The sequence below is a fragment of the Lissotriton vulgaris genome, chromosome 7 (genome assembly GCF_964263255.1).
Source record: "Lissotriton vulgaris chromosome 7, aLisVul1.2, whole genome shotgun sequence".
Classification (NCBI taxonomy): Eukaryota; Metazoa; Chordata; class Amphibia; order Caudata; family Salamandridae; genus Lissotriton; species Lissotriton vulgaris.
In genome coordinates, this window is record NC_141695.1 from 519,067,913 (window position 1) to 519,094,971 (window position 27,059).

Below are 27,059 nucleotides of genomic sequence, written 5' to 3' on the forward strand. Positions count from 1 at the left end.
CCCAGATCAGTTGACTGGGGGTGAGTGTTTGATTTGCTCAAACGCTCCGTCCATCATCCCTTTTGGTTCCGCTTTGTTCGCCCTAAGTTGGCAGGGTATGCCCAGATGTGGGACCCTTGCTCACTTTGCCACTGGATTCGAGATAGCCTGGCTAATGAGGGTTATGAACCCGAAACTGGTCCCAGGATGCTTGTTTCCGGTCCAGGGAAGACATGGCTTAGCAGTTCGGGCTGGACTGTTCCTGTGAGGCACAGGGTCAGACTGATTTGCATATGGCCTTGTCTGAACTGGGGTGGTGGAGTGAACTAAAGAATGATTATGGATTAAACCCAGATCAGTTGACTTGGGGTGAGTGTTTGATTTGCTCAAACGCTCCGTCCATCATCCCCTTTGGTATCGCTATGGTCAGTGACATCACTCATGACATCACTCATGACATCTAAAATGCACTGAGGTTTTCAGAAACAATAAAAAACACTTTGCTTGCCCTATCAAAAATGTCTTTTTCTAGTTAATGATTTGCTTATATGAGTTGCTCATAGTGTTATTAAAGTTGGCCTATGGTTCCTCATTCTCCTCAATCTCTTCACGGCACCTTTTGATCCCACACACCTCAAATGGCATTTGACAGCTGTGTCCTACAAAGCTTCAGTAAAACCTAGAAAATACAGAACAGATGCTTCAGATAAGTTCCACCAAGCCCATCCTCATCTCCTGTAAGGTACATGAGGCTACATCATTTGGAATTTCCAGTCTGTTTTTTAAGCCCCTCGCAGTCTTGTAGGGCACCGCAGAATCTAACAGTATGTAGATAACACACCACCCTATTGGAAAGTCTCAACTGGTTTTGATATTGATAAACCAAAGGACTGCCTTTCTGCTATCAAAGGTTAGATGTCCAAGTCTACATCAAACTGTCCTATAACCACTGAGGGAGCAAGAGGAAGACAAAGCTGGCTATATCCTTGTTACACAAATGACTGTACAAACATTAACTAGAGTTCAGAAAAGGTTCACTTGCAGATTTGCTAATGAATGCAGTGTTGTAAAGATGGGTAATAAGTAGACACCAATTCCAAATTGTTGGATGTGCCAACTGTCCACCTATGGTGGGAAACAACCATTACAATGCTGTCATTACAACGCACTACCTTTACAAAGCAGTCATTACAACGCAACATCCTTTACATTGCATGCCATTACAACGCAAGTCACTACAACGCATGCCATTACAACGCATGCCAAACAATGCATGCCACTACAACGCATGCCATTACAACACATTATAAGGTAAGTAATGGGAAATAATACTTTTTACCCCTACACTATGCAACACTTACCCTACTGTTGCACTCACTAGATTGGGAATAGTCCTTTTTACCCCTACACTATCCAACACTTACCCTCCTGTTGCACTCACTGGAGTAGGAATAGTCATTTTTACCCCTACACTATCCAACACTTACCAAACTGTTGCACTCACTGGGGTTGGCATAGTAATTTTTACCCCTACACTATTCAACACTTACACTACTGTTGCCCTAAAAGCATTATGCTTTCTAATGGTATGCGTTGTAATGGTATGCGTTGTAATGGAATGCGTTGTAAGTGTAGTTTCTAAAAATGCGTTGTGATGGCATGCATTGTAAAATCATGCATTGTAAAGGATGTTGTGATGTGAAAACCGCGTTGTAAAGGCATGTGTTCTAAAAGTTTGCGTTGTAACATGTCCTATTCACCTATCGTATCCTGCACCTCATTTAGGGAGAGAGTTTCTAAGATTTTACGCCGTCACAAAAGTGAAGCAAATCGGCACAGAAATTATTTTTTTAAATTTCCTTTTCAGTGCTTAACTAGCGCTGGAAATTACGTGAAAGTAACGCAAAGCTCTGTTTTGCATTACTTAGCGCCAAGGGGGTGTAGCATGGGCGTTCCCATGCAACCACTCAAGGTATCTGATGCTAAACCCTATTTACTAAATAAAGTAGACCGGGTTTAGTGTCAGAAAACTGCATCCTTTTGAAGTAGGATCAAGGAAGGAGAATTGCTTTAGTTTCTCATTCCTTTTCCAGCTTTGGGTGAGTGCAGCACTTTACAGCACACATACGAAGAGGGAAACGGGGGAAAGTCAGTCTATGCATAGTATTTGGTACTGAAGGGAATCCTTCCAGTACAAAGCTTATGCTAGACTCTCAGAGACACCCATGCTCTATGGCGCTAAGTTGTCTCTGTGGTGCTGATTTCAGCACCAGCGCTAGGGAAGGGGGAGGAGAGTGCCATATTTCTGTACATAATGCACTCTCCCCCTCTCTCCTTTTCACATAGCACAGCATTTGTGGCTGCTGCACTGTGCTGTGTGAATAAGTGGTAAATCTGGCCCTCAGAGTTTGAGTGTGGTTGTCTTCCTGATGGGGGAGCCATCAGCTGCTTTACAGATGGGTTATCCCTGTCTGTGTGGCAGCTGCCGTTATTTATGGTGTAGGAAGGATCTTTCACTGTAGACCCTTTGGCAATGTACACAATCTTTATTCTTTCTGAGACTGACATGCATGCTGCGCTAGTACTTGACATGAAAGATACTTACACGTTCTTTGTCTGTTGAAAGAACTCTTCCAGCGCAATGGGTCATTTGTGTCTTGCAGAAAAAGTTCAAAGACTAAGTGACTCCTTATGGATCAAGAAAATCCATGCGTACAAGTCACATATCAATTACTATGGTTTACTTTGGAAGCAGAGAAAAGATCGACATCTATTTGCCAACCATGGTTGGAGGAGGTTGAGGCTGTGTAGATCCTCAACTCGTTTACCTTCAAACTGGACTACTGGTGCATATAACACAATTCTAAGATCTGTATTTTCTAATTTCACCGGGAAGGGTAACCACCCCACATTAGCTTAAAAACCCTAAGAACCTGCAAGGGCCACAGTGACATTAACACCCCAGATGTGTTGTTTATCATAATATGTTTTGACCTGTCATGTGACTATGTGGGTTGATTAAACAGATAGGCAGTGGTTTACCAAATGGAAGGACATAGAACGGAACCTTCCTCTTTCTTTTCAGCTCCAAGTCAACCTGAAGATGAGCATCGGATGTAGCCCTCAGAAATTGTATTTGACTAGATAGGGATGTCACTATAAAATTGGTACCTTAATTGGAAATCTACAGCCAATATATATTGATGATGGAATGCCCAAGCTGTGCAAAAAGGTTTTTATTAGCACTGATTCAGCTCCCTTCCACCATGGTTAGCTAAAACCTGGGAACAGATTTGGTCCCAACATTCTTCCTCTCAGGCCATGGGTGAAGACAGCTTTCAAAATACAAAATGGCGTACCTACTTAGAAGAATGCTTGTGATTGAATGGTCTAACTTACTATAAATATCCGATATTTAATTGTCAATATCTTGTTGAGTTCCCATTTCCATTTAACACACCAGTCCTTATCTTGAATCCCTCCTACCAAGCAAAAAAACTTAATTCCATCTCCCAGAATGGTACAATAGGCCGAACAAACTTCAAGATTGGTAACTCAAAAAGTAAAACAAAGTCAGCATACTTAAAAAGATGCCCCTATTTTGTTTGTGTGCTTGACTGATTCTTCTGCAGCTACAAAATCACTGTAATGTATTACATCAAGTGTGGTGGTTTGTTTCCAATCAAGTTATCTCAGTTACTTTATGTGGAACACTTTGTCACCTCTAGAAAGATATCAACACTACTAAGTATACCATTGTTCGTATATGAATTCATGAACTGCCAATATAAAAGTGAAATACATACTTTATGCTGTGCATCTGCACGTGTTCCATGGCTAAAGCCGATCCTCCACCCTCCAAGTCCAGGACCTTAATAGGTTTCGGTACTCTGATGGTGTTGGTCTCAAGAATGGCATCCAGGCTCGCCACTTCACCCAAAAACATTCTTCTCGCCTGAAAGTTGAGGGGACACTGTGAAACTCTCAGAAGTTCGTGAAGCACGCTCAGCTTCAGCAATTTACACATTTCCTATTCCACCAATTCCCCACAAATGTCACTCCTGTGACTCTCTTGCAGACAAAGGGTTATTGTGATTCTCATCCAAGTACTCCAACAAAACGACCCATACTAACTGAGTCATTCTAAATAAATTTAAAATTATTGTTGTGGCCTTTGCTGCACCAGGCACAAAAATGGTATTCCAGTGAAGCTCAAAAAACCCTCCTTAAATACTCATTAAGTATTTGTGTGTTTGACATGGCTCTTTCATGAGTGAAAATATTTGCCATGTAATTCATTCAACAAACATCTCGTTTAACAAGCTGAAGCATGTGTACCCTACATGTGGCCTACAGTCTTATTACAGACAGCAACATATAGAGTACTATTAAATCAAACAACCAAAGCTCCATGGCACTGCGGTCCCTCTCGTACTTAGCAGGATTACTGCTGCAACAAAACACCATCAGTAGGGTAAAGCTAACCTGTCTCACAACGGGCTAAACCCAGATCACGTTCCATATTAGATGGAGAACAATCTAATGTGTGGGGAAATCTGCTACATAATAATTGGAAGAGCTAATATCGAATGATCAAAAAGCAATGTCACTAAGCCAGTTATCGATGTGGTAAATTTTCTACCACCTCAACCCAAAAAATCAGACGTATTGTGAGCCACTGCTTTCAGGGTCTATTCATACTGAAAATCAAGCTCAAGGGAGCTTTTGCCCTTCCAATTATTGATGTCCCTAGAGCGTGTCATGTTCGGTGGGTGGCACGAGCTCTGAGCTAGTAACGAGACCCCCATGGGGCTCACCCCCGTGCGTCAATGGGTAGGTGATTAAGCACTGACGCAATAGGTCTTGCCTTTGATTAAGTTAAAGCCATGTGTTTTGCTAATGTCAAGTGAAGTCAAGTCAAAAGATTTATATAGCGCGCTACATACCCAGAGGGTCTCAAGGCGCTTGAGGAAGGGTGGGGAATTACTTGTCAAATATCCACGTTTTGAGTTGCTTTCTGAATGCTAGGTGGTTCTGAGTAAGGCGAAGGTGAGTGGGAAGTGAGTTCCAGGTTTTAGCTGCCAGGTAGGAGAAGGATCTACCTCCCATGGTGGTTTTGTTGATGCGAGGTACAGTAGGAGGGCTTGGTTGGAGGATCATAGCTGGAGGGAGGGGGTGTAGAAGGATAGTCGTGTGTTGAGGCATTCAGGTCCGATTTCGTAGAGTGCTTTGTGTGCGTGGGTTAGGAGCCGGAAAGTAATCCTCTTATTGACGGGGAGCCAGTGGAGGTTTTTCAGGTGACCAGAGATGTGTTCTTTACGCGGGATGTCTATGGTATTGTATAGCAAAGCAAATGGCTTTAACTTAATGAAAGGCGAGACCTATTGCATTTTTAATGCATTGTTAATTTAAGATGCAGCATTTATCTGCATGAGCCAATTTTATTTCTAGGCCACAAGAAACATGATGTTCCTCTTCAAAAGAAGGGTTGGTGCCCTAAAAATATGAAAATGCTGAGTATCGAAGATCCTGCACCATGCATCATAGCCCCATTACTCTTGCACTGGTGTCTTCTTACTTCTAGACCAGATCACCTGCAAAGGAAGGCATGCTGGAAACATCAGACAACTGATTTTTCCAAGGATAAACTTAAAAAACAGATGCAAACTCCTATCAAGCTTAAAAGAAAACTGGGATCTTATTTCGTTAAACATGCTACCAACCTGCACACTGATGCAAAGGAACGTCATGGCATGTTACCGGTTAAAGTTGGCCCTTTTCACTCAAATTGACTGCAGACATTATCTTTATTTCAATACAATGCTAATTCAGGCTGATCTTGTATTTGTTTCATATCAGTCTCAGCTACTGCCTTTGTCTAAAGTTTGTAAAACCTTTATTATTGAATTAATTAAATTTGAATCATGCAGAGCTTATGGAATTATACGAAAAAGGCTGCGTCACATTCACGTTATTCTGGATTTTGCTGCATTTGCCACATATTCCATCATCACCGGCATAATTTGCAGATTTTAACAGCAAAAAGTGGGTTCTAGCTCAAATGGTTAAAAAGTTACTAATCGACGTGTCGTTACGCAGCGTCACCCCCTTTGCAAAAAATTGACTAGTCACTTTTCTAATTATGATATTTGGGTGTTGAACCAGTACTAATCAGGTGCAATTTATGCCCACACAGTTTTAACAAGTGTAAATATGAGAAAATAGTGACTTATTACTATCACACAAAATATGCTGTATTATGCCGCATAAAGAAGGAACCAATAAAAACTTACCAAACACTGCAAGCCGTATTGGAAGGTAGGATACACGTTCTTGCACATCACAAACACTTTCAGTTGTACTGAGAAGATGTTTTATTGCGCACAGATCCTTATCTGGGTAGACAGCAAGACGCTTCACGTGTGTGTTCACATGGCACTGTCTTGTAATTTGCGCTTTCCATTCATAAAGCATGTGATGGAGGGCGCCGGGGTTAGATCGTGACACCCCTGGAAGTGACAATAAAGGGATGCAAACAAAACTTGCTGCGGACCCTTTAAGAAGAAAAAGGCGGGTCCATTTTCCGAAGAGGAAGCCGGGCACATTCTTTCGCCGAAGCCCCTGGACCAAAAGTAGAAGAGGACCGTGAAAAAAAAGAGAAATTCCCGGTGTTGAAACTCCCTTGTCGCCGAAGGTCTGAGAGGCGTTGTTGTTCTTCTCTTTCTTACTACAGTGGAGAGACTTGTTCGCTCTTTGCGAGCAATCAAAAACTCGCCGCCGGGCTGGAAGGGGAAGTTAGACGGGGACGGGGCTTTTGCTGGCTGAGGAGAGGACTGACGTTGAGGAGGAAAGAGCGCCACAGCTCCCCGGTCCGAGGGGCGCTAGAGCACCCAGCGCAAACCCAGGAGTCTCAGGTGAGCGCGCGCGCCCCCCACAAGCGGCTGCGGAGTGAGTACGAGCGACCCCTACGGGTGAGGAGGGCGCGCACGGGCCAAAAGCCATCCGGCGCCAATGGGGGTCGACGCTTGAGACGCAGTGGCCCCGGCTGCAGCCAAGGGGACAGATCCCGGCACAGCAAGAAGTTGTGTATCACTCACAGTATTAGATACTGACATGTTTAAAAGTGGGAACACACAAGATCACTTTGAATTTTGTTTTGCAGAAGGGTTTAATTTTAAAAAGATGCATAAGGAATTTTAGAGTGAGGTTTCTGGGTCTCGACAAACAAGCCGGATGTCACCCGCTTTACGGCAGTCTTCAGCAACAAGCTCGGTCCGCTTTCACTTTCGTCATTGGTGAAAGCTTTCTTACCTTCATGGGGCATGACACCATAAAGATAAAAAAGCTTTCACGACAAGAGGAAGTCAGACGAGCCCGTCCAAGTGGGCCGTCTGACAGAGAGAAAAGTCTACGTAGGAAAAAGCTCTTTCCCAATGGCTGCCCACCATTTAGCATAAACGGTGACGCCGGCCAATGGGAAAGAGGGGCAGGGCTTAAAGCCCGAGACTCCAAGCTCCTCTAAATCATAAAATCTCGCCAGCTAGACTGTGCATCTGCGCAGCTTACGCTAGCCTAGACCTAAAAAACAATAGGAGAAGTGGCATTTTATTGGTGGCCCAAGGGCCTCCACGTATCCTACACCTCTCATGTCTCCTCACAATGCCAGACTAGAGTCAAGCTCAACAGGCCCTTCTTTCCCTGCTGATTTTGCGAAGCCCATTCCTTTGGCTATTGGTTCGCTAGACAGAAGGTAGGGACAGTGGAAATCATATTCATCCTTTCATGCCCATCACTAATTAAATGACAAGGCATTTTGCTATTCTTGTATCACCGCCTAGTGACTCATTCAGAGTTATTATTGCTGCCCATCAGATTCAAATCAGTCTTGATTCCAACCACACAAAGATTGTTTGAGTGCAATAACAATTCAAATCACCCTCATGGAAACATCAAGCACATATTGGATAGAGACTGTACACCCTCCACTACCTCCATAGCAATTTACTATTGCCTATATCATACCGCACTTCTGTATCTTCCAAATATGAATGTCCTGTGCAAAGTAAGTTTATGTTAGCGTATGATTATCATACAATAATCGGACCTGTACTGATTATGTGTATGCAGGTTATAAAACATTCTAACACAAAATTCTTTATTGCAGTGAGTGTTTCAACAATGCCTATTCTAACATATTTTAACACTTAACTATACTAACAGATTTTAAAATCAGCATTTGACTAATTTCTCTCACTAAGACGTCACACTCTATATAATACTTTCAAATACTAATAACAAATAGTAACATATATCTGAATTCCACACTGTATGTAAATGCTAAATCTAATATGTTTAAACAGTTCTAATATTATCATTTCACTTGAAACATAATATACATAATGCAGTATAAAATTATTGAGCTTTACTAATCTATTAATTGTCCATAAATAATTGTCACTTTTTTTTTTTTTTAAACTTTATTGTCAGGAAGGCAGAAAAGTTATTCACATTGATATTTGCGATCATCAGTTTCACATTAGCACATGTTTTAAGCAAAACTACGGATAAAATATACCACAACCTAACGTCTGTGTTTATCTTCATACTATGGATATGGAAGAAATAAGAGCAACTATTTTGCACGAAATCTCACTTATCAACACATCATATCCTATTTCAATTCGTAATCTGCCCATTTACGATACATCAATCTGTTCTTAGCAAGTTCAACTAACAGAAAAAAGAACTTGTTTACATCTATAAAACCCAACTAATGTCATTGCTTCAGTAGAGTGCCGCACCCTTCCACAGGTAGTTGTTTTCCATTGCACATAGTCAGTACGTTTTCAAAGGCATTGTTATTTTCTCGCTCCACTCCATCACCAAACCAGAGTTCAATATACAAGTTCGCCCCCTCTAGTCTTCTTCCTCCTCTGACTCTAAGTCGTCGTCCTCTGGCAAGGGTGCATATGGTTCCCCCCTGTATTTATTCCATGGCATCCATACTTTATTCCATTTTCGGGGGCAGGCCCGCAGTACATACACCGCCCTTTCCTTCACCATTAGAAGGTCCATATTCCTAATCCATCCATTCACCGTAGGTAGTTCTGGAGCACCCCATTGTTGTGCAATGTCTCTCTTGGCCACTGTCACAGCCAATGTGACCCATAATTGTCCATATCTGTTCAGGTCAGTAGGGTCCCAAATGTTCAACAGGCACTTACGGGGCTCAGGCAGGAGTGATACCTCAAGGGCTTGGGAGACTGTGCGCATAATTTGTCTCCAAACGTTTTGGATCAGTGGGCAATCCCATAGTGTGTGGAGTAGAGTTCCCTCCTCCCCGCACCCTCTGAGGCAGAAGGGGTGTGGTGCCCGCTGTATCTTGTGTAGAAGTGTCCTGGTGTAATATGTGCGGTGTAGGATCTTGAGCTGCACCAACCTGAACCTAGCCGAGATGCCCACTTCTCTTGGTGACGCAAGCGCCTTGTTCCATTCTGTGTCGTCCATGTCACCTAGTTCCCCAACCCACCTCTCTCTAAGTTTCTGTGTGGGGTCTGTCAGGTTGTTAACCAGTTTTTTGTATGTGAGAGAGGTTGCCTTTTGTTCCATAAAGTCCGTCAGTAACCTGTCTTCTAGTGGTGACGATTCCGGGAGTGTGGTGTCAGGTGGAATTGTGTGTAGTAGTGCGTGCCGGATTTGCACATACCTGAACGTCTCAGTGGGCCCTAGACCATACTGCTGCTGTAGTTGTGGGAATGCTACCACCGATCCCTTGTCCCAAAGGTCTCCTACCACAGAAATCCCTATTTGGTCCCATCGTGCGAAACCTTTACTGGACCTCAAGTTTCCTAGTGATTTCGCGTCCCATAACGGCGTCATCCTGGTGATCTTCCCCTTCCAACCCAGTCGAGATTGTGCTGTGTGCCATAGGGTCGCTGTATGTAACGTTGGTCCAATCAATTTCCGAACCTGTGAGAGATTGTATAGCACTGAGAGCATGCCGTCCGTCCCCAACTGCGACCAGTCCGCCTTGTATGCGGGGTCCTCCCGCGGGACGTGGATCCAGTGATTAATTATCTTAAGTTGGGACGCCCAATAGTACAATTGAAGATTGGGTAGCGCAATCCCCCCTTCATACCAGCTTTTTACTAATTTGCCATGTGCTATACGGGCTGGGCCATTACTCCACAGCAGTGCAGACACCAATGCAGCGACCTGTTGGAAGTAGCGTGGAGTCACCACATAAGGGGTATTTTCCAACACGTAGAGAAATCTAGGGAGCGCCATCATTTTATATAACGCTGCTCGTCCAAGGAGGGTGAGTGGCAGGGTAGCCCAGTACTTAACGTCAGCACGTAGACGTGCCAGAGGTGGCGCCAAGTTCTCGGTGTGAAAGTCCGCCGCATTAGTGGTGACGAAAATACCCAGGTATTTAAATGAGCTGGTTGCTAATTGCAGGGGGCAGTCATCCCGCAATAACGGCTCCGGGCCTTTAAGTACGAATATTATAGATTTAGACCAATTCAGGGTGTAACCTGACGCTTTTCCGTGCTCGTCGCACAGGGTCAATAGGGCAGGAATGCCCTCATTGGGATTAGTCATATAGATCAGCATATCATCTGCATACAGGGAGACTTTGTCCTCCCACCCCTCCTCCCAGGCAATGCCTCGAAACAGTGGTGTTGCTCTGAGCAGGATAGCCAGCGGCTCCAGTACTAGTGCGAAAAGCAGGGGCGACAGCGGGCACCCTTGTCTGGTCCCGCGTCCTAGGGGGAAGGTCGGTGAAATGTGACCGTTTGCTACCACCTGTGCCATCGGCTACTTGTATAGTAGCCGTACCCATGCGATATATTTCGGGCCGAAGCCCATACGAGCAAGGACAGCAAATAGATATTCCCACTCCACCAGATCGAAGGCCATTTTGGCGTCTAGGGATAAGATGACAGCCTGTTCGGAGAGGAGATGTGCTCGTGCCAGGACTCCATGGACCCTTCGCAGATTCAGTGCTGTGCTTCTATGTGGCATGAACCCCGATTGGTCGGGGTGTATTAGGGTTTGCAGGTGTTTGGTCAGGCGACTTGCCAGGAGTTTCGCCAGGATCTTCGCTTCCACGTTGAGCAAAGAGATGGGTCGGTACGAGGCGCATACCGTCGGCGGCTTGGCTGGCTTAGGAATGGCTACTATCGTGGCTGTACGCTGGTCCAGAGGGAGTTCTGCCCTGCTCACACTCTCAACATACATATCCAGCAGGGGTTTGCTCAACAAGGGAGCCGATGCTTTGTACCATTCCACGGGTATCCCGTTAGGTCCTAGCGCCTTGCCAGATTGCAACAATTGTATTGCCAATTGGATTTCGTTTTCTGTTAAATCAGTGTCTAGTTCTTGTTGCGCTTCTTGTGAAAGTGTGGGGACAGCAATGTTGTCAAGTGATGCCAACGCCTCCCGTTCTGTAACAGCCCGAACCGGTGTGTATATCTCCTGATAATGGCGTGCCAGGGTGTGTACTATTTGTTCAGGGTGTGTCAGCAGCTGGCCATCTTGTGTGTAGATTCTCTGAATACCTCTGTTGCTACCACCCCGCTTGTCTAACCAGGCCAGCATCTTCCCGGCCTTGTCGCCCACATCACATATCCTGTGTGCAGTGCTTGCCAAGTGTCCTTTAGTAACCGATGTGAGATGGGCCAGGTGTTGCTGTTGTCTGAGATGCAACGTATGTGTGGTGTCAGGGGTGGGGTTTGACATGTGTGCGGCATTTGCAGTGTGAAGTGCCAACTCTAACTGAGCGAGTTCACTTCTGGAGTCTCGTTTGTGCCCTGTAATAGCTGCTATGGCTGCGCCGCACAGGACTGTCTTGTAAGCCTCCCAGAGTATTGAAGGTGAGGAAACCGACCCTACATTTTCTGTAAAATAGTGCGATGTGGCTGATTTAAGCTTCTTCCTGATACCAGGGACTGTTAAATAGTTGGGGTAAATTGGATAGAGTCTGGCGCGCTTCCTCTCTTTAGCCGTAATGTGGAGGGACACTGGGGAGTGGTCAGATATACCTCTGGGTAGAATTTCTAGTTTGTCTACTGATCCCAGTCCCACCCCCAAAAAAAAAAGGAATCAATGCGTGAGAGACTGTTGTGTGTAGAGGAGTAGTGCGTGTATTGAGTCGCTGTGGGGTTCAATTGACGCCAAACATCTGTGAGGCCCAGCGCGGTCAGAAAACCAGGAAGCGTGGCGGTCCCCCTCTGGCGTTCCCGTATGGGAAAGGTGTCTAGCAGGGGGTCTGTTACGGCATTAAAGTCCCCCCCAATGATCATGTCACCCTCTGGGAGGTCAATGAGAAATTGACCAAGCGCCGGCAGCGCCGTAGAGTGCAGCGCCGGGGGGATGTACACGGACACCACGTTGAGGGGTCTCCCTTCCCACTGGCCAAACAGCGCCGCAAATTGACCCTGATCGTCCGTCCTACGACTCTCAACCATAAAGGAGGAGGTCTTTTTGAGTAGTATCCCAGTGCCCCTGGATCCTGTAGTGAATTCCGCGTGTACCGCCATGGCATACCCACGTCTGTCGAGTGCTTTGCATGTGGACCCAGCCAGGTGCGTTTCCTGCAACATCACCAAGTCAGGCCCGTGGCGTTTGATGGTTTGGATGACCAGTCCCCTTTTAATTTTGTCCCCTAGGCCTCTAACGTTCCATGTTAGCAGTTTTATGGGGGGTACCACTGTCATCGGCGGGCCGCCCTCAGCGGGTGTACCTCGATCCTGCCGGGCCATTCAGGTATACTTCTAGTGTTACTGATGTGTGGAAGTGGAGTGTAACATATGTGCAATGACTTGTGCTAGGGCACCATGAGTGTACGGCCTGTAGTAGTACCGTAGTCCATACTGAAGCGACGATGACTGAGAACATTAACCATAACATTACAACTTCCCCCCCCGCCCCCTCCCTGCTCCCCTGCACCACGGACGAACTCCCGCCCGCTTCCCCAACTTGGCAGAGTGCTTAATCCCATCCCCGTTCATCTTACTTGCTCGTGGGGTTGGTGAGACCCCTACAGGCACCAGCCAATGCCCGCCCTACTCAGCTCCATCAGCGTCAAGTTCCCAAGGGCTATAAACATGTTTTCCTTCATGCAGCCTATTTGAATCAGCCCCTAACAGGTTGTCCAGAGTCAAGTGGGTCCCTTTCAAGATCCGATTCCAGTCCCGTTGCACCTTCCTCGTTCGCGGGGCTGCTGGACGGATGATCTGTCGGCCCCCCGTTGCACTGGTGTTGTCTGTCCCTGTGCGGGCGCTGTGGTTGGCCCACCTGTCTCCATCCATCAAGCCATTCTCTAGCCACCTCTGGTGTGTCAAAGAACCACGTTTTTCCTTCAGCTACAATGCGCAATTTGGCGGGGAAAAGCATTGAGTACGGCAGGCCTATGTCTCGCAGTGTCTTCTTGACGTCCGTGAATGATTTCCTGCGCCTAGCCACTTCTGCCGTGTAGTCCGGGAAAAAGGCCAAAGTTGAGTTCTGAATTTTCACAGGTGGGGAGATCCTTGCTGCCTGCAGGATTGCGTCCCTGTCCCTAAAATTGAACAGTCTAGCCAGTACTGGTCGTGGGTTAGCGCCCGGCTTAGCCGCCCCACCTGGAACTCGGTGTGCTCTTTCTACAGAAAAGAAGTGCGATAGGCCTTTTGGTTTCAGCTGGGTTTTGATTAGGTCCTCAACGTACAGATCCATTGCAGCTTTACCTTCCGATTCCGGCAGGCCCAGGATGCGGACGTTGTTTCTCCGGGAACGCCCTTCCTGATCGTCGAGCTTCTCTTGCAACTGCTTAGTGACTCTTTCCATGCGTTCCATGGCTACTTGCAGGTCCGAGGTGTCCTCAATGAGCGACTTCGTAACTACCTCCACTTGGGACACTCTTTCCGCCATTTTCTTGAAGTCTGCCCGGAGCAGAGTCACCTCGGAGGAGATGGAGCCCACTGTCGTCCGGACCTCGGTAAGGGTTTTCATAACGTCCTCTAAGGTCACCTTCGGAGGTCCGCCCGTTTCTGGAGCTGTTCCAGCAGAGTGGCGGCCGCCACTCTGGGATTGTCCATGCTGGCTATACGCAAATTTATCGAGCTTCGCTTGGGTCGACGCACTCCTTGTACCCTTGCCCGCCATGTTGTTGTGCTGGTGGAGGAAGTATAGGCACTCGGCTGTTGGGTCCGTTCTTGGCCTATGAGGTGCGTGGTATTCCCGGTCTCCAGGCAGTCAATTGTGTGTCCCACTGGATCCAAGGGGTTCCGTATACCCCCTACAGGGCCCAGGCGTGCTGCAGCCGGCGGTCGTAACGACCAGCACGCCGGCCTCTGAGTCGTTCTTGTGCGGTTTATTGCTCCGCCACTCCCGTCCGTCGCGCTCTCTGTAGCGCTACTAGCCGCTGTGGTGCTGTATTTCTTCACAGGGGGCCCCCTGCGGAATATGCCAGATCTCCTCCGTGTACTAGCGCAGCCTCGCTAGAGTGGGATCGCCTGAGCAGCAGAATGTCACAGGAGTTGGGCACCACTATAGAAGCCCCCACACGATGCCTCCCCTTCGCTAGGATATTGGGGCTCAAACTCGTTCTTCTGTCAATTCGGGATGTGATTCGGGTCGGCTGTAGCGCGGGGGGATGGCAGGGCTCTTGATTCAGGGTGTCTTACCCTGCAGCATGTACGGCGCGTCTGGTCGCTTGCTCCACTCAATATGGCGCCGCCCGGGGCCCAGGGAGATCCTCGTCCCCGCCGGTAATCGCGCTGCCTCTGGACGGTACCTGCAGCTAATCCTGGTCCCCACAGTTCCTTCGGCTTGCACAGGGGTGGGCGCTGGACAGGCGGCGCGCACCAGCACCTCTTGTGACAGTGTTCAGCAGCGGTCGGCCGGCATCACAGCGCCCGGGCCGAGGAGGATGGACTTCCGCCCGGGTTCGCTGGCTACTTCAGGTCGGTGCGGCCAGGCAGGTGCAGGCCTCCGTACGCCGCTTCAGGATGGAGCAGTTCCCGGTGTCCGATCACCACCGGGGTCGGATCAAGTAGCGCCACTTGGGTCCCCGAGCCGATGTCGCTCCTTCGAGCGGGTGAAAAGTCGGATCAGTGTGCAGATTTATAACGCGGGCCGGTATGCCTGGAGGAGCTCCCTCTTCAAGCTGCCGCCATGCTCAGCAGTTGGCCACGCCCCCCAATTGTCACATTTTTAAAGTGCCCATCGTAGTAGTAAAGCATGCATTTTTTTAAGGTGAACAACATTTGTAGTCCTTGTTTAGCTAGAGCAAAATCGCTACATTGTGGCCACATTCCCTTGACACCTACCTAGAAACCATGAAGCTTCACAGTGGAACAGTTTGTGAAAGCTTTGATTTTATTGAGATGGTTCACTAGAATAACTGGCTCTACTTTCAAACGGTTGCCCTAGGGTGTTCTGTGAGTTTTCATATTAGATTGAAATTTCAATCACCAGAGCAGTACCATCTTTGGTGAACGCTAAATTAGGTTTTCTTAAATTACCTTGGCAGTTCTTTAATTATGGTCTGTATGTTAGACAACCGCACCTTTTTTACTCTATCAATGGGTAGTGCCAAAACCTTGTTGCATCTTTAAATTCTTATGTCCCTTCTTTTCAGGACTTCACCTGACACATGCACACTTGTTTCACATACATCTTTGCAAGATCTACAAGCAGCAAACAATTGATTCCTTCCTCTGGAGATTGTTTCCCTCCTCTGGAGATTGTTTCCCTAGGGCTGGGGCTTACACCTCATTGCCAGCTGGAGCTCTGACTCAGGTCAGAGCTTCTTTGCCCGACCAAGTGGGGGAGACCTCTGACCCAGGTCAGAGCTTCTTAGCCTGACCAATCGGGGGAGACCTCTCCTGTGGAAAAAAGGGTCACTGATGCACCGGTCCTTAAACCAACAAAGAAGAGATTGGCACGGAAGCTGGAATATCAAAACAAGGAGTTTATTAATCACGCATGAATGGGACTACATAGATACAACACCCTCGGGCACTGTATGAGGCAGTACAAGGAGTACAGAAACCAGGGGTCTTTTATATACATTTGTTGCATAGTCAGCATGGGACCATGAGGAGGTACTGGCACATACAAGAATAGTTATTGACTAACATGGGCATACAAATATGTCTTGGTCAGCAAAGTGGGAGGGGAGACATTTCTGTTTACATCAGTTAAAACAGCCTGACAGTTACAATCTAAGACAGGTTTCATTCTAGTAGCTACAGGACTTTCTGAGCATGCGCAGTGATCTGGCTCAGTTCTAAAGGCGTTAATTATAGTTGATGACTCAAGCAAAATACAAGGGCAGGAAACAGTGAAGACGAGAGAAGCACATGGCTAACACATGGCTGACTAAAATGGATGCCACAAACAAAATGGCTTCAGCTTATGATAACAATATTTTCCACACTCCTAGCGTATGGGATCCTGTCCCGTGGAATTTGAGACGCAGCAGCTGGAGAATGGAGACTATGGCTGTGAGCTTCCACTCCAGGGCCAGCCGAAGCTCTGACCAGGAGTCCCGTCAGAGCCTCTTAACCCCGCCAAGCTGGGGAGACCTCCTTGGACCTGCAGGACTCTCTCTTGGGTTCTAAGTGAAATGGCTGGCTGGCCAACAGAGCCAAAGGCTGGGGGCTTTTACCTTAGGGCCAGCCAGAGCTGTGAAACAGTGCCCAGTCAGAGCTTCTTAACATGACCAAGCAGGGAACAGCCCAGCACTTTGAGACACGGCCAGCCAAAGAAGAGAGCACGGTCCCAGGGGGCAGTCAGAGCTCTGACCCAGGGCCAGTCAGAGCTTCTCAACCTGGCCAAGCAGGAGAGACCTCTCCCGGGACCTACTAGAGCACTACTCATTCATGTAATCTTGAAAACCAAGTGACTGATGGGGGACATTCAAGAGATTGTATCTGCCCTCTTGGAGTCCTGGCTGGCTTTGAAGGTTCAAATGAGCCTTGACTGGGACTTCCATAGCAGTTCAGAATGTTGAACACCAAGTCACGTCAAGGAGATAATGTGTTTTGTTTATTTATTTCAAGTACATTTCACTAGTAATTACGGTGTGCCACATTTTGCATCACCCATATGTGCATGGTATATGTCTCACAGGTGAAATTTCACATAACCCAAATTATAATTTCCCACAGCCCTAATCGACAACCTGCAAGCCCTACTGCTGAAGCTGCATCACCCATGTCCTCTGCCCCAGAAGTGACATCAACCATGAACTCTGACCTAAGTTCAGATCAGGAAGTTATGTCATCTACAGACCCTACCCATGAGGCAACATTACCCAGAGATTCTAAACAGGAAGTGATGTCACCCACAGACCCTGAGCCGGAAATTATCTCATCATGGACCTGGAACCGGAGGTCACATTACCAAGGGATCCAACTGGAGAGAAGATGTCGCACCAGCAGAGATGATACAGACGAGCCACCTTCAAGTCAGCACTCAACAAATACCACCAACTCAAAGACGAAAATAAGGACGACCTCGCAGACAGCATTGAGCCTAGCACCAACCACACCAACAAACTCTTCACCATCATCAGAGAGTTTGCCAACGCGATTGCCACCGAGAACACGATCCCTCCCTCACAAGAACTCTGCAACACTCTAGTGATTCACTTCCACAACAAGATATCTACCATCTACAAGAACTTCGAGCCCCAACCAACAGAACTCCTCAGCCTTCTCACTCCAACGGAAGCTTCCACTGAGCAACATCTCACCACATGGAAACAACTCACCACATCGGACTTCGCAGCCATCAAGAACTCCTATCTACTCAGGATCTCCTACCCACCCCTGCCACCACTGCCTCTACACCCTAGGAAGCAACAAGATCAGCTACCAACTCACCACCATCCTCAACACATCCATCGCCATAGCCACATTTTCCTGATTCATGGAAACATGCAGAGGTCAGACCTCTCCTCAAGAAACCCTTTGCAGACCACAGCAAACTCCAGAACTACCACCCCATCTTCTGCTCCCATTTCCCGCCAAAGTCCTGGAGAAGGCCATCAACCATCAGCTCACTGAACACCTGGGGAGAAACAACCTGTTAGGTGCCTCCCAGTTCAGTTTTCAAGCCAACCACAGCACAAAGACCACTCAAATCACTGCGATGGACAACATCTGCACCCTACTCGACAGAGGAGAATCGGCCACCCTGATCTTTCTTGACCAATCCGCAGCCTTCCACACCATTTCCCACCACACACTCATCAAGAGCCTGCACCAGATCGGAAACAAGGGAGACGCACTCAGATAGATTGCATCTTTCCTCACGCGAGAGACACAGAGAATCCGCCTCCTCCCCTTCACATCGGAAGCCACAAGCACTATCTGTGGTGTCCTGCAAGCCTCATCCCTCTGGCCCACCCTCTTCTAAGCCTACATGACCCATCTAGCCAAAATCCCCAGAACCCACATTATCAAAATCATATCCTGCGTAGACGACACCCAGCTGATCTTCTCGCTCTCAGCAGACCCCACCCACTACCACCATGGCCAACGTCCACAGCTGCATGAAGAATGTCGCAGACTGGATGAACGACAACTGTCTGAAGCTCAACATGGACAAGACCGAAGTCCTGATCTTTGACAACCATGCCGCCTTCTGAAGTGATAATTAAACAAACAAATGGTTCTGTTGGGTAGGGCCAATTACTTAGGAAGTTGATAATATATGCAAATGAAACAAATATAAGAACTCTCTGATATAAAAATGCAAATTGAGAAATAAATGCTCAAACAGACAAAACAAATCAATGGTATAGCCAAGTGTTGAAATCATAAGTATTTATATTTAGAATTCAAAATAGTTTGTACTGAATTACTTCATTCAGTTATGAAACAATCGATACAAAGTAAGACCATCAAACATAGATACAGTTCAGTGACAGTAGGTGCAAAATGTGCTCAAATGCTAAGATATATTTACAGTGATGATGAATAACTACAATTATGTACAAAGATGATAGATAGGCCAACAATTAATTAATCTCCAGGGAATCCTAGTACATTGTGGAGGAATCCCGGAGTGTTCTGGACCCAATTGGGCGTCGACGTTTTGACCCCATTGCGCCCCAGTCGGTGGTCGCGGCCGGTCTTTATCAAGACAGGAGGTGGACGAATGACAGTATGAATCAGGAATAATGATTTGCCCGATGTGCTGCCACTCATTTGCTGGTCATATTCGTCGTGGAGACGATCAGATAAAGCTTGCTCACGTCGACGCCCAATTAGGTCGCGAACACTCCACGATTTAGTTATTCAGCTTATAATTGCAGTTGAATTTCAAATTGTAACTTAGAGCGTGCAGAGGGATTGTTCTCATGCATTTCTTTTGCAGGTGCAAGGCCTTGTAGCTCGTTAGGTAGAATGAGCCATTGTTTAGAAGTTAGATCGGTAGAAGTGGAGATGAAGGGAATGTGCTGGCAGGTGCATTTTGCAACATTTGGCGGAGAAGGTGCCTGGGATCCAAGGACACAGCAACGGTTTTTGGAAGAAGAAGGTTCGACACTGGAAAGGTACGAGAAGCTGTACGTGTTGAAGGAGGAGTGACATGGGCGTACCCCTTGTTTTTGGGATTTTGAATTAGGGGAAAGTGCCCCGAGGGTGGAGAGTCAGTTCAGAGTTAGTTCGGTCTTAGTCAAGCTAGGGTTAGTTGGGTTTAGACAGGGTCCTGTCTAAGGCGGTCCATTTGAATGTGCAGTTAGACATGGGTCTTAGTTTAGACTAGGCAGGAGAAACTAAGGAGCATCTTAGAACGAGCTCAGTAGTTTAGGCTACTTACCTGGAAAAAGTGAATGTGCTTCTTAGGGAGCTTTCACAGCTGACACCTTTTTCTCTTGCCTGGGAGGTATATTAAGTAGGGATATCACTTTAGAATTAGTGTAGGGACAGACTAATATTTTTCTTTCCATTGGAACAGATGCAGTTGAGAGTTCACAGTGGGCACAGTGATTGCATGCCTGATGCTTCTAGAATTGACTTTGCTTTTTATTTCCATCCATCTTAGACTCTTGTGTAGGATTATGTTTGTATTAGTGCCAGTTTATTTCTTGAACCTCTTGCTGAGGTGCTTGTATGTTCAGTTACTTTTTGGCTTTGTAATAAATTCTTAAACTTTCCTTTGGAGTCAGTGGTCCTTCAGACTAAAATGTTTTGATTTTGGAAATTTAGCAAAAAAGTATTAAATTTAAGAACTTCCTTCACACTTCCAAGCAGACTAAAGAGATCTGTCGACCTTGGAGCGCTAAGGTAAAAATCTAGGTGGGAATCCCAGCATCGCCAGTTAGTAGTCAAAGGACGGCTAGTCTCTGGAAGTAAGGGAGCCATAGGTAAGGATAAGAGTTTCCCCAAGGACCATAGAATTCAGGTGATGACCTTTCAGTGGATTACCGGAGGAAGACAGCGTTTTCATGGAAACTGACATAGAGTGACGGTGCGGCGGAAAGCAGCAGTTCATGGGAGAGTGAGTATGAATAGCGTTTGTGTTGTTATATTGTGGTTTTATGTTGTGATGTTTGTGATGTTCGTGTTGTGATGTCTTGCGGAGTTGGAATGCCTGTTGTGTGAAAGGAGATCAGGCTGTGAGCGCGCGCAGCCCGGGAAAAATCTTAGGCTCAAGGAGTAGCTTAAGTGGATTGGGTTTACAGCACACCTAAACGTAATTGTCGACCATTGTAAAGGGGATCGTGAGGTACCATCGATTGCCCCCTGGACTGAGATAGGGGGAATGAATGTGTGAGTGTGTGAGTAACTAACAAGCTTGTCGTGGGTTGCTGAGCATTTGTAACCTATCAGTTGAGGTGATTGTTCGGGCGTTTCGTCGACAGACAGTTGCCAGGTTTCAGTAGAAAATTACACGACTGTGGACGTACAGTCAGACTGTGGACGTACAGTCAGCGAAGTTATTGCTTGATAGTAAGTTATCATTTCAGTGTATGCATGGGACGTATGCGTGAGTGAGAAGTGAAGTGAAAAGGAGGGGAACTGCTGTGAGCGGAGGAAAAGTGACGTCAAAGGGTACCGCGCTGTGATAGGGCGGTTGGTGTGAAGCCGCGCTGAGATTGGTGAATTGTCGTCCGGAAGTAAAACAAGCGCTGTGAAAAGGTAAACGCTGGTTTCATCTTGAAATGCTTTAAAGTGTTGTGGAATTTGTTCAAAAAGGAAGAAACGAAATTAGAGCCGGGGGGGGGGGTTGTTCCGCCTGAGGACACCCCAGCTCATTATATGGCTACGAACGTGGGGTTGCACACTATATTGGGGCTTGAGAACTGGTGCTAAATAACTGACGGAAATGAGGAATTGACCTTTCCCAGATATGGAACTTTTAGATTAGAGGTGTTATATCAATTGAAATCGATTATGGCTGCATTGCGACCTTTGCCTAGACCAACACAGTTTGAGGCACTGAATGTGTGGATTAGGGCGGCACACGAGACAGGGCGTTTCAAGATGCGAGATGAGACGCATTGGAAAAGAGATGGAGAGTACAGACGATTGAGGGGATAAGTTAGATCCATTGTTGGTCAAGTCAGGAGATGTACAGAAAAGGAAAGTTGAGGAAGAAGACAGTGATACTGATAGCTTGTTAGAAAGGCTGTTATCTGAGAGACCACCTCCGTAAATCCGGAGTCAGAGAGAGATAGATCAGCTCCGTTGGAAGGAACTAGGGAACCACAAGCTCCACCGAGTTCTGAAGTGGTGGGAAAATTCTAAGTGGGGGAACTGCACAATGCAGAGAGTGTCACTTCTCAGAGGTTACCGGATGCTCTTAGGGTGCCGGTCACTATTAGTCCCATAGTGTCAGTGTACAACCCAGAACAGGTGAGGAATGGGAGTCCATCACAGATAGGGATGGAAGGAAGTCCTGGTTTTGGAGGGAACAGTGTAGTGAATGAGCTGGTTCCATCACCGAGGCCTGTGGAGTTGAGCACACTGTTGCCGGCTACGGCCGATTTATCAAGAGGGCCGGTGGATCTGAGGGGGCCAAAACCAAAATCCCTGGGAGAACTGAGGTCGGACCTTAGAACATGGGAGTCAGTTGAAGGGACACAAGGTGATCGGTCAAGAGAGGACTGGGATCGTGGGAGTGCCGAGCGAAGAGTGGCTTTAAGGGACACCTTTAAAGGGAACAGGTGCACAGAACAGGACAGTGATGCAGAGAGTCGAGTGGTGCATCTAATTGAGGCACCCTTAGAACAGCAATAAGGGCAAAGAGGTTAGATTTGATGCAATTGAAAGCAGAAGTGGACGAGATTGTTGAAGGGAACTTGCCTATAGAGAGAGTGGAACTCTATGAACCAGATGAGTTGTTGTTTGTAGCAAAGGATGTCACTCTTAAAGCAAGGTCGGCACATGAGAAATTATCTGAATTTGCAAACAAATACGATGTGGATCTGTCTAAGACGAAAATGTAGCAGGGTGGTCACCGGTTACAGTATAGTGATCAGGATTTGGATATAATCAGAGTAATTGGACTAAAGACCCACATTGAAGAACTGATTATAAGAATACGAGCATGGAGTAGGCTTGATAAGTGGGAAGAAAGATGGTCCAAGAAAAAGAGTGTTAAGAGAAATGCAGCAGAACGGCCTCCTCCATGAGGGGGGATATCAGGATTAAGGAACTTCCCTGTGCAAGAGGTAGCTAGTGGGAGGTATGTGTATGTGCCTTGGAGTAGGGGAGATTTGGCAGCATTTACAAATGACTTACCAAAACTGAGAGAGAGTCCCATTGAATGGTACAAGCAAGTTGAGAGATTTGTCAAGATGTCTAAGGTGTTGTGGCTCGATCTGAATACACTGTTTGACATTGTAGTTCTGAGTGACTTGTGGGTAGCTTGTAAGGTTGCAGTCGAATGGCCCACATCTGAACCAGAGAGAGATGCTTTCATGAATGGCCCATCGCCTCTTGTTATAAAAAAAATACGAGCAGATGATCACGTGGTTGAAAGCTAAGGTACCGCAACAGGACATTGATTGGGTGAAGATAGATCGAACAGTTCAGGAGCCAAAGGAGACAGTGCATGAGTAGTACGAAAGATTGTTGCAAGTTTTCAAACAGTACAGTGGATTGGATGTGCTGGATCCTAGGCATATGGGACAGTTTGTGTCTAAATGTGTCCTGGGATTGAGGCCTGAGATTTGCCTTATGATCCAGCAGCATTTAATTTGTTGGCAGAATAAGCCGCTGGATGAGATATTGCGATATGCCAGAGACTGTCGTGATGAGATTGATTCTAAGCATAAAAAACTCAAAGATAAACTGATGCTGGTCCAGATGCAAGCTGCTGATAAGGGGAACCAAAGGGGAGGTACTCTGGGAAGGAAACAGAATGGTCTGAATAAGGCAAAGGGAAGCGCAGATGATTCTAGGCCGAAGGTGGATTTGGCAACTATGAAAAAGACCACTGAATGCCAAGAGTGTCACCAGATTGGACACTGGAGACGCGAGTGCCCTTTGAATCCTGCAAATCAGATACAACATGAGGAGGAAGTAGTACAGGTGCCCGAGCCCAAAGTGACAAGGTCAGTGACAAAGCCAAAGTTGGCAAAAGGGGGGACTTCGGCTCCCCGAGTACAGGTTCCCCTGCCTCCCAAGATCCCGACAGGGACTCAGACATACCAGCAGATGCCTCTTTTTGATGACAGTGACGATTGTTACCTGGACCCGTTGGCATGACGGTGCCTGTGGGGGGAGGAGGACTGCACACTTGGGGCAGTCTTGGAGGTAGACCAGAGGGGACCATTTGTGGAAGCGGATGTTGATGGTCACCCTACCACCTTTCTAGTTGATACTGGTGCTACCTGTTCTACTGTAAGATCTGCAGTAGTCCCCAACCTACCCCTCTTGGGACAGAGTATCCAAGCTGTAGGTGTTGCCAATAAGAGAATAATAAGCCCTTTGACAGAACCGATACCTGTGAAAATAGGAACGTTTTGAGACCGACTCTGGTTTGTGGTGTGCGACTCGAGCCCTGTGTGTTTACTAGGGAGGGGTCTCCTGTGTAAACTCAACTGTACCATCTATTGTACCCCTAAGGGAGTGGAACTGCAAACCAATGATGATGACGCTGCTTTTAAGGACACAAATCAACGTTTGTGTATCGAAATGCACCCTGTCGTAACAGTGGAAGAGCTTCCACTAGATTTGAGAGACTCAGTCTCACAAGAAGTGTGGGACTTCACTGGTGAGTACATAGGGTTGATTGAAGGAGTTGAACCTGTTAAGATTCAGGTTAAGCAGAATGCCGACTTTCCGAGAACACCCCAGTACAATTTGACTCAGAGACAATTGCAAGGATAAAACCTGTGATTGAGTCCATGATCAAGCAAGAGATCCTGAAGGAGATATTGGGCAGTCCATGTAACTTGCCTATTATGGGGTTGCAGAAACAGAGTGGGAAGTTCAGGATTGTGCAGGGTTTGCGCTGGGTGAACAACATAGTTGTTCCCTGCTGTCCAGTGGTTCCGAATCCATTTGTAATATTGTTTCAGATTCCATGTCAAGCGGAATGGTTTACTGTGATTGATCTTTGTCAAGCTTTCTTCTCGAGTCCATTGCACGAGGAGAGACAATTTCTTTTTTTCATTTAAGCTGGAAAACCATGTTTTACATGGTGTCGTATCCCACAGGGGTATACAGAGAGTCCATCGATTTTAATCAGATTTTGAAAAAAAATCTTCAGAGTCTTGTACTGCCGCAAAACTCTGTTCTCATCCAGTACATAGATGATCTTCTTGTGGCGTCAGAGACTGAAGATGCGTGTAGGATTGATACCATCGCCTTACTGAATCATTTGGCAGAGAATGGACATAAGGTGTCGCCAAACAAGCTACAATACTGCTTGAATGAGCTGCAGTATTTGGGTCACCGGGAAGAGAAAGACAAGAGGAAGGTGTCACCAGACATAATAGAGGCAATCATGAGAATGATGGTGCCTTCTACTCAGAGAGAAGTCAGGATGTTCTTAGGGATGGTTGGCTACTGTCGCCAGTGGATTGCCAACTTTTCATTGAAGGCGAAGCCTTTGCAGAAACTGACGCAAAAGAATGTAAGTGATCTGTTACCATGGGACGATGACTGTACGAAAGCATTCTTAGAGTTGTGAGAGGACCTTTGTCGTGCTCCGGCATTGGGAATGCCTGACTACAACAAACCTTTTTCACTATTCTGTTGTGAGGGAGAAGGGTGTGCCTTAGCAGTTTTAGTCCAGGATCATGGAGGTGTCCATAGACCAGTTGCCTACTTTTCAGCTACTCTAGATCCAGTAGCTTCAGCGTTGCCTGGATGTCTCAAATCTGTTACTGCAACGGGTGTCAGCATTGAGAGGTGTGAGAGTATTGTCATGAGTCATCCGTTGATTGTACATGTTCTGCATTCCGTTGAATTGCTAATGACCAGGACCAAGACACAGCACCTTACCAATAATAGGCTCACACGCTACGAGCAAGTTATACTTGCTGCGGAGAATGTGACCCTCAAGAGGTGTTCTGTTTTGAATCCTGCCACCTTGATGCCGTTGCCAAACACATTTGATGAAGATTATGCAGACCATGACTGTCTTGATGTGACTGAGCTTTGCACCAAACCGAGACCCGACATTGTTGATGAACCATTGCTTGACCCTTTTTTTGTTTGAATATTTTTATTAAGGTTTTACAGGTGAAATCCCCTGAGAGGGGGTAATACATCAATCATTTTCGTCCAGGATATCACACAATGGGGAATACAACATGGAATAATTAACTGAAGAAAGTACATATGCATCCACCCACCAATTGCAAAGAGTAAACAACGTGTACCTTATGAGTCTCAGGAGCGTAACTCGGGAAGCTGAAGGCATCATGATAAAAGCTCGTGCGAGTATGTGTGAATGCCGACCCCGTGTGCGGTCCTCCAAGCCGTCACAAAGGTGGCAAGTGTGGTAAGAGAAAGTGCGTGTCGGTGTCAAACTACCGACTGAAAACTGGGTGCGGAACTAGGGGGATAGATTCTTCCTAGAGACATGTAATAGAAACGCGCTGTGGGCTAGCTGGGGTCGGTGGACTTGGTGGGCCGAGGGCATTGGGGCTTGTGGCTCAGGGGGGCTGGGAGCCCACGGGAACTCGGGATTTAAGGGGGTGATGTTGCGCCAGGGGCAGTGGGTAGTGTCGCCGACAGGGCGCGAGGGTCAATCTGTCACGACTGGGGGGAGCGGGACAACAGCGTCGGGCAGGCTGTGGGGGGAATCAGGGTGTTGTGAGGAAGCGTAAGCTCTGGTGTATCGTCCGGGGATGTCTCTTGTTTGAAACGTATGAGCAGCTGCGCCCATTCAAGGGAGATGGGGTGTTTGCATATTCCCTGCCCCTCTTCTGCACGTATGATGTCTTCCTCTGCTACTTCTCACTTACTCACCGGCCCAATCCAGGCCGCTTCCGGGGGACCCGAGGGGGCCCTCCAGTGCATAGCAATGGCTTGTTTGGCCAGTAGGAGGGCGAGGGACGCGAAGCGCCAATGTACCTTCTCAGATTTCTTACGCTTGTAGGTCCCCAGCGCACAGATTTCCCAGGAGTCAATGTGTGGTAGGCTGACTAACATGAGGAGTGTGCGATGTACCGTGGCCCAGTACTGGTGAAGAGAGGGGCAGTCCCAGAACATGTGCCGGAAGTTCGCGTGTGACAGTTGGCATCGTGGGCAGTTGAACTGTGTATCCGGATAATACCGGTGAAGCCTGTCTGGCGAGAAATAAGCTCGGTGTAGTATGTTAAATTGTATGTTTTTAAATCATGCGTTCCGAGACACCTTCTTCGTGTATTCCAGAGCCCGCGTCCATTCCGTGTCATGGAACACTCTGCCGACATCGTCCTCCCAGGTTTGGCGTAGAGCGTCCAGGGAGACATTAGCCAATTCTCTGATGGCTTTGTAGTGTCATGTGACTAGATGTCTACCAGCTCCAATGCGGAGGATCGTATGGAGCACTGGGTGCGTGGGCAGTTCACCATCTTGGAGACCCCATATCGGTCGCGCGCTGTCTAAAAGTTGTCTGTGCGTTAGGAATTGTCCCCGTGG

General features: G+C 47.0%; 1 protein-coding gene across 1 annotated transcript in view; it reads right to left on the minus strand.

The window, feature by feature from the left end:
- The window catches only part of LOC147701976 (ketosamine-3-kinase-like), a 268,222-nt gene that overhangs the window by 170,030 nt on the left and 71,133 nt on the right, over window positions 1-27,059 (minus strand). Inside the window, exon 2 of the mRNA XM_086928734.1 lies at window positions 3,786-3,934. Within this exon, the coding sequence (XP_086784860.1) occupies window positions 3,786-3,934 (149 nt within the window). The remainder of the gene's footprint in view (window positions 1-3,785; window positions 3,935-27,059) is intronic.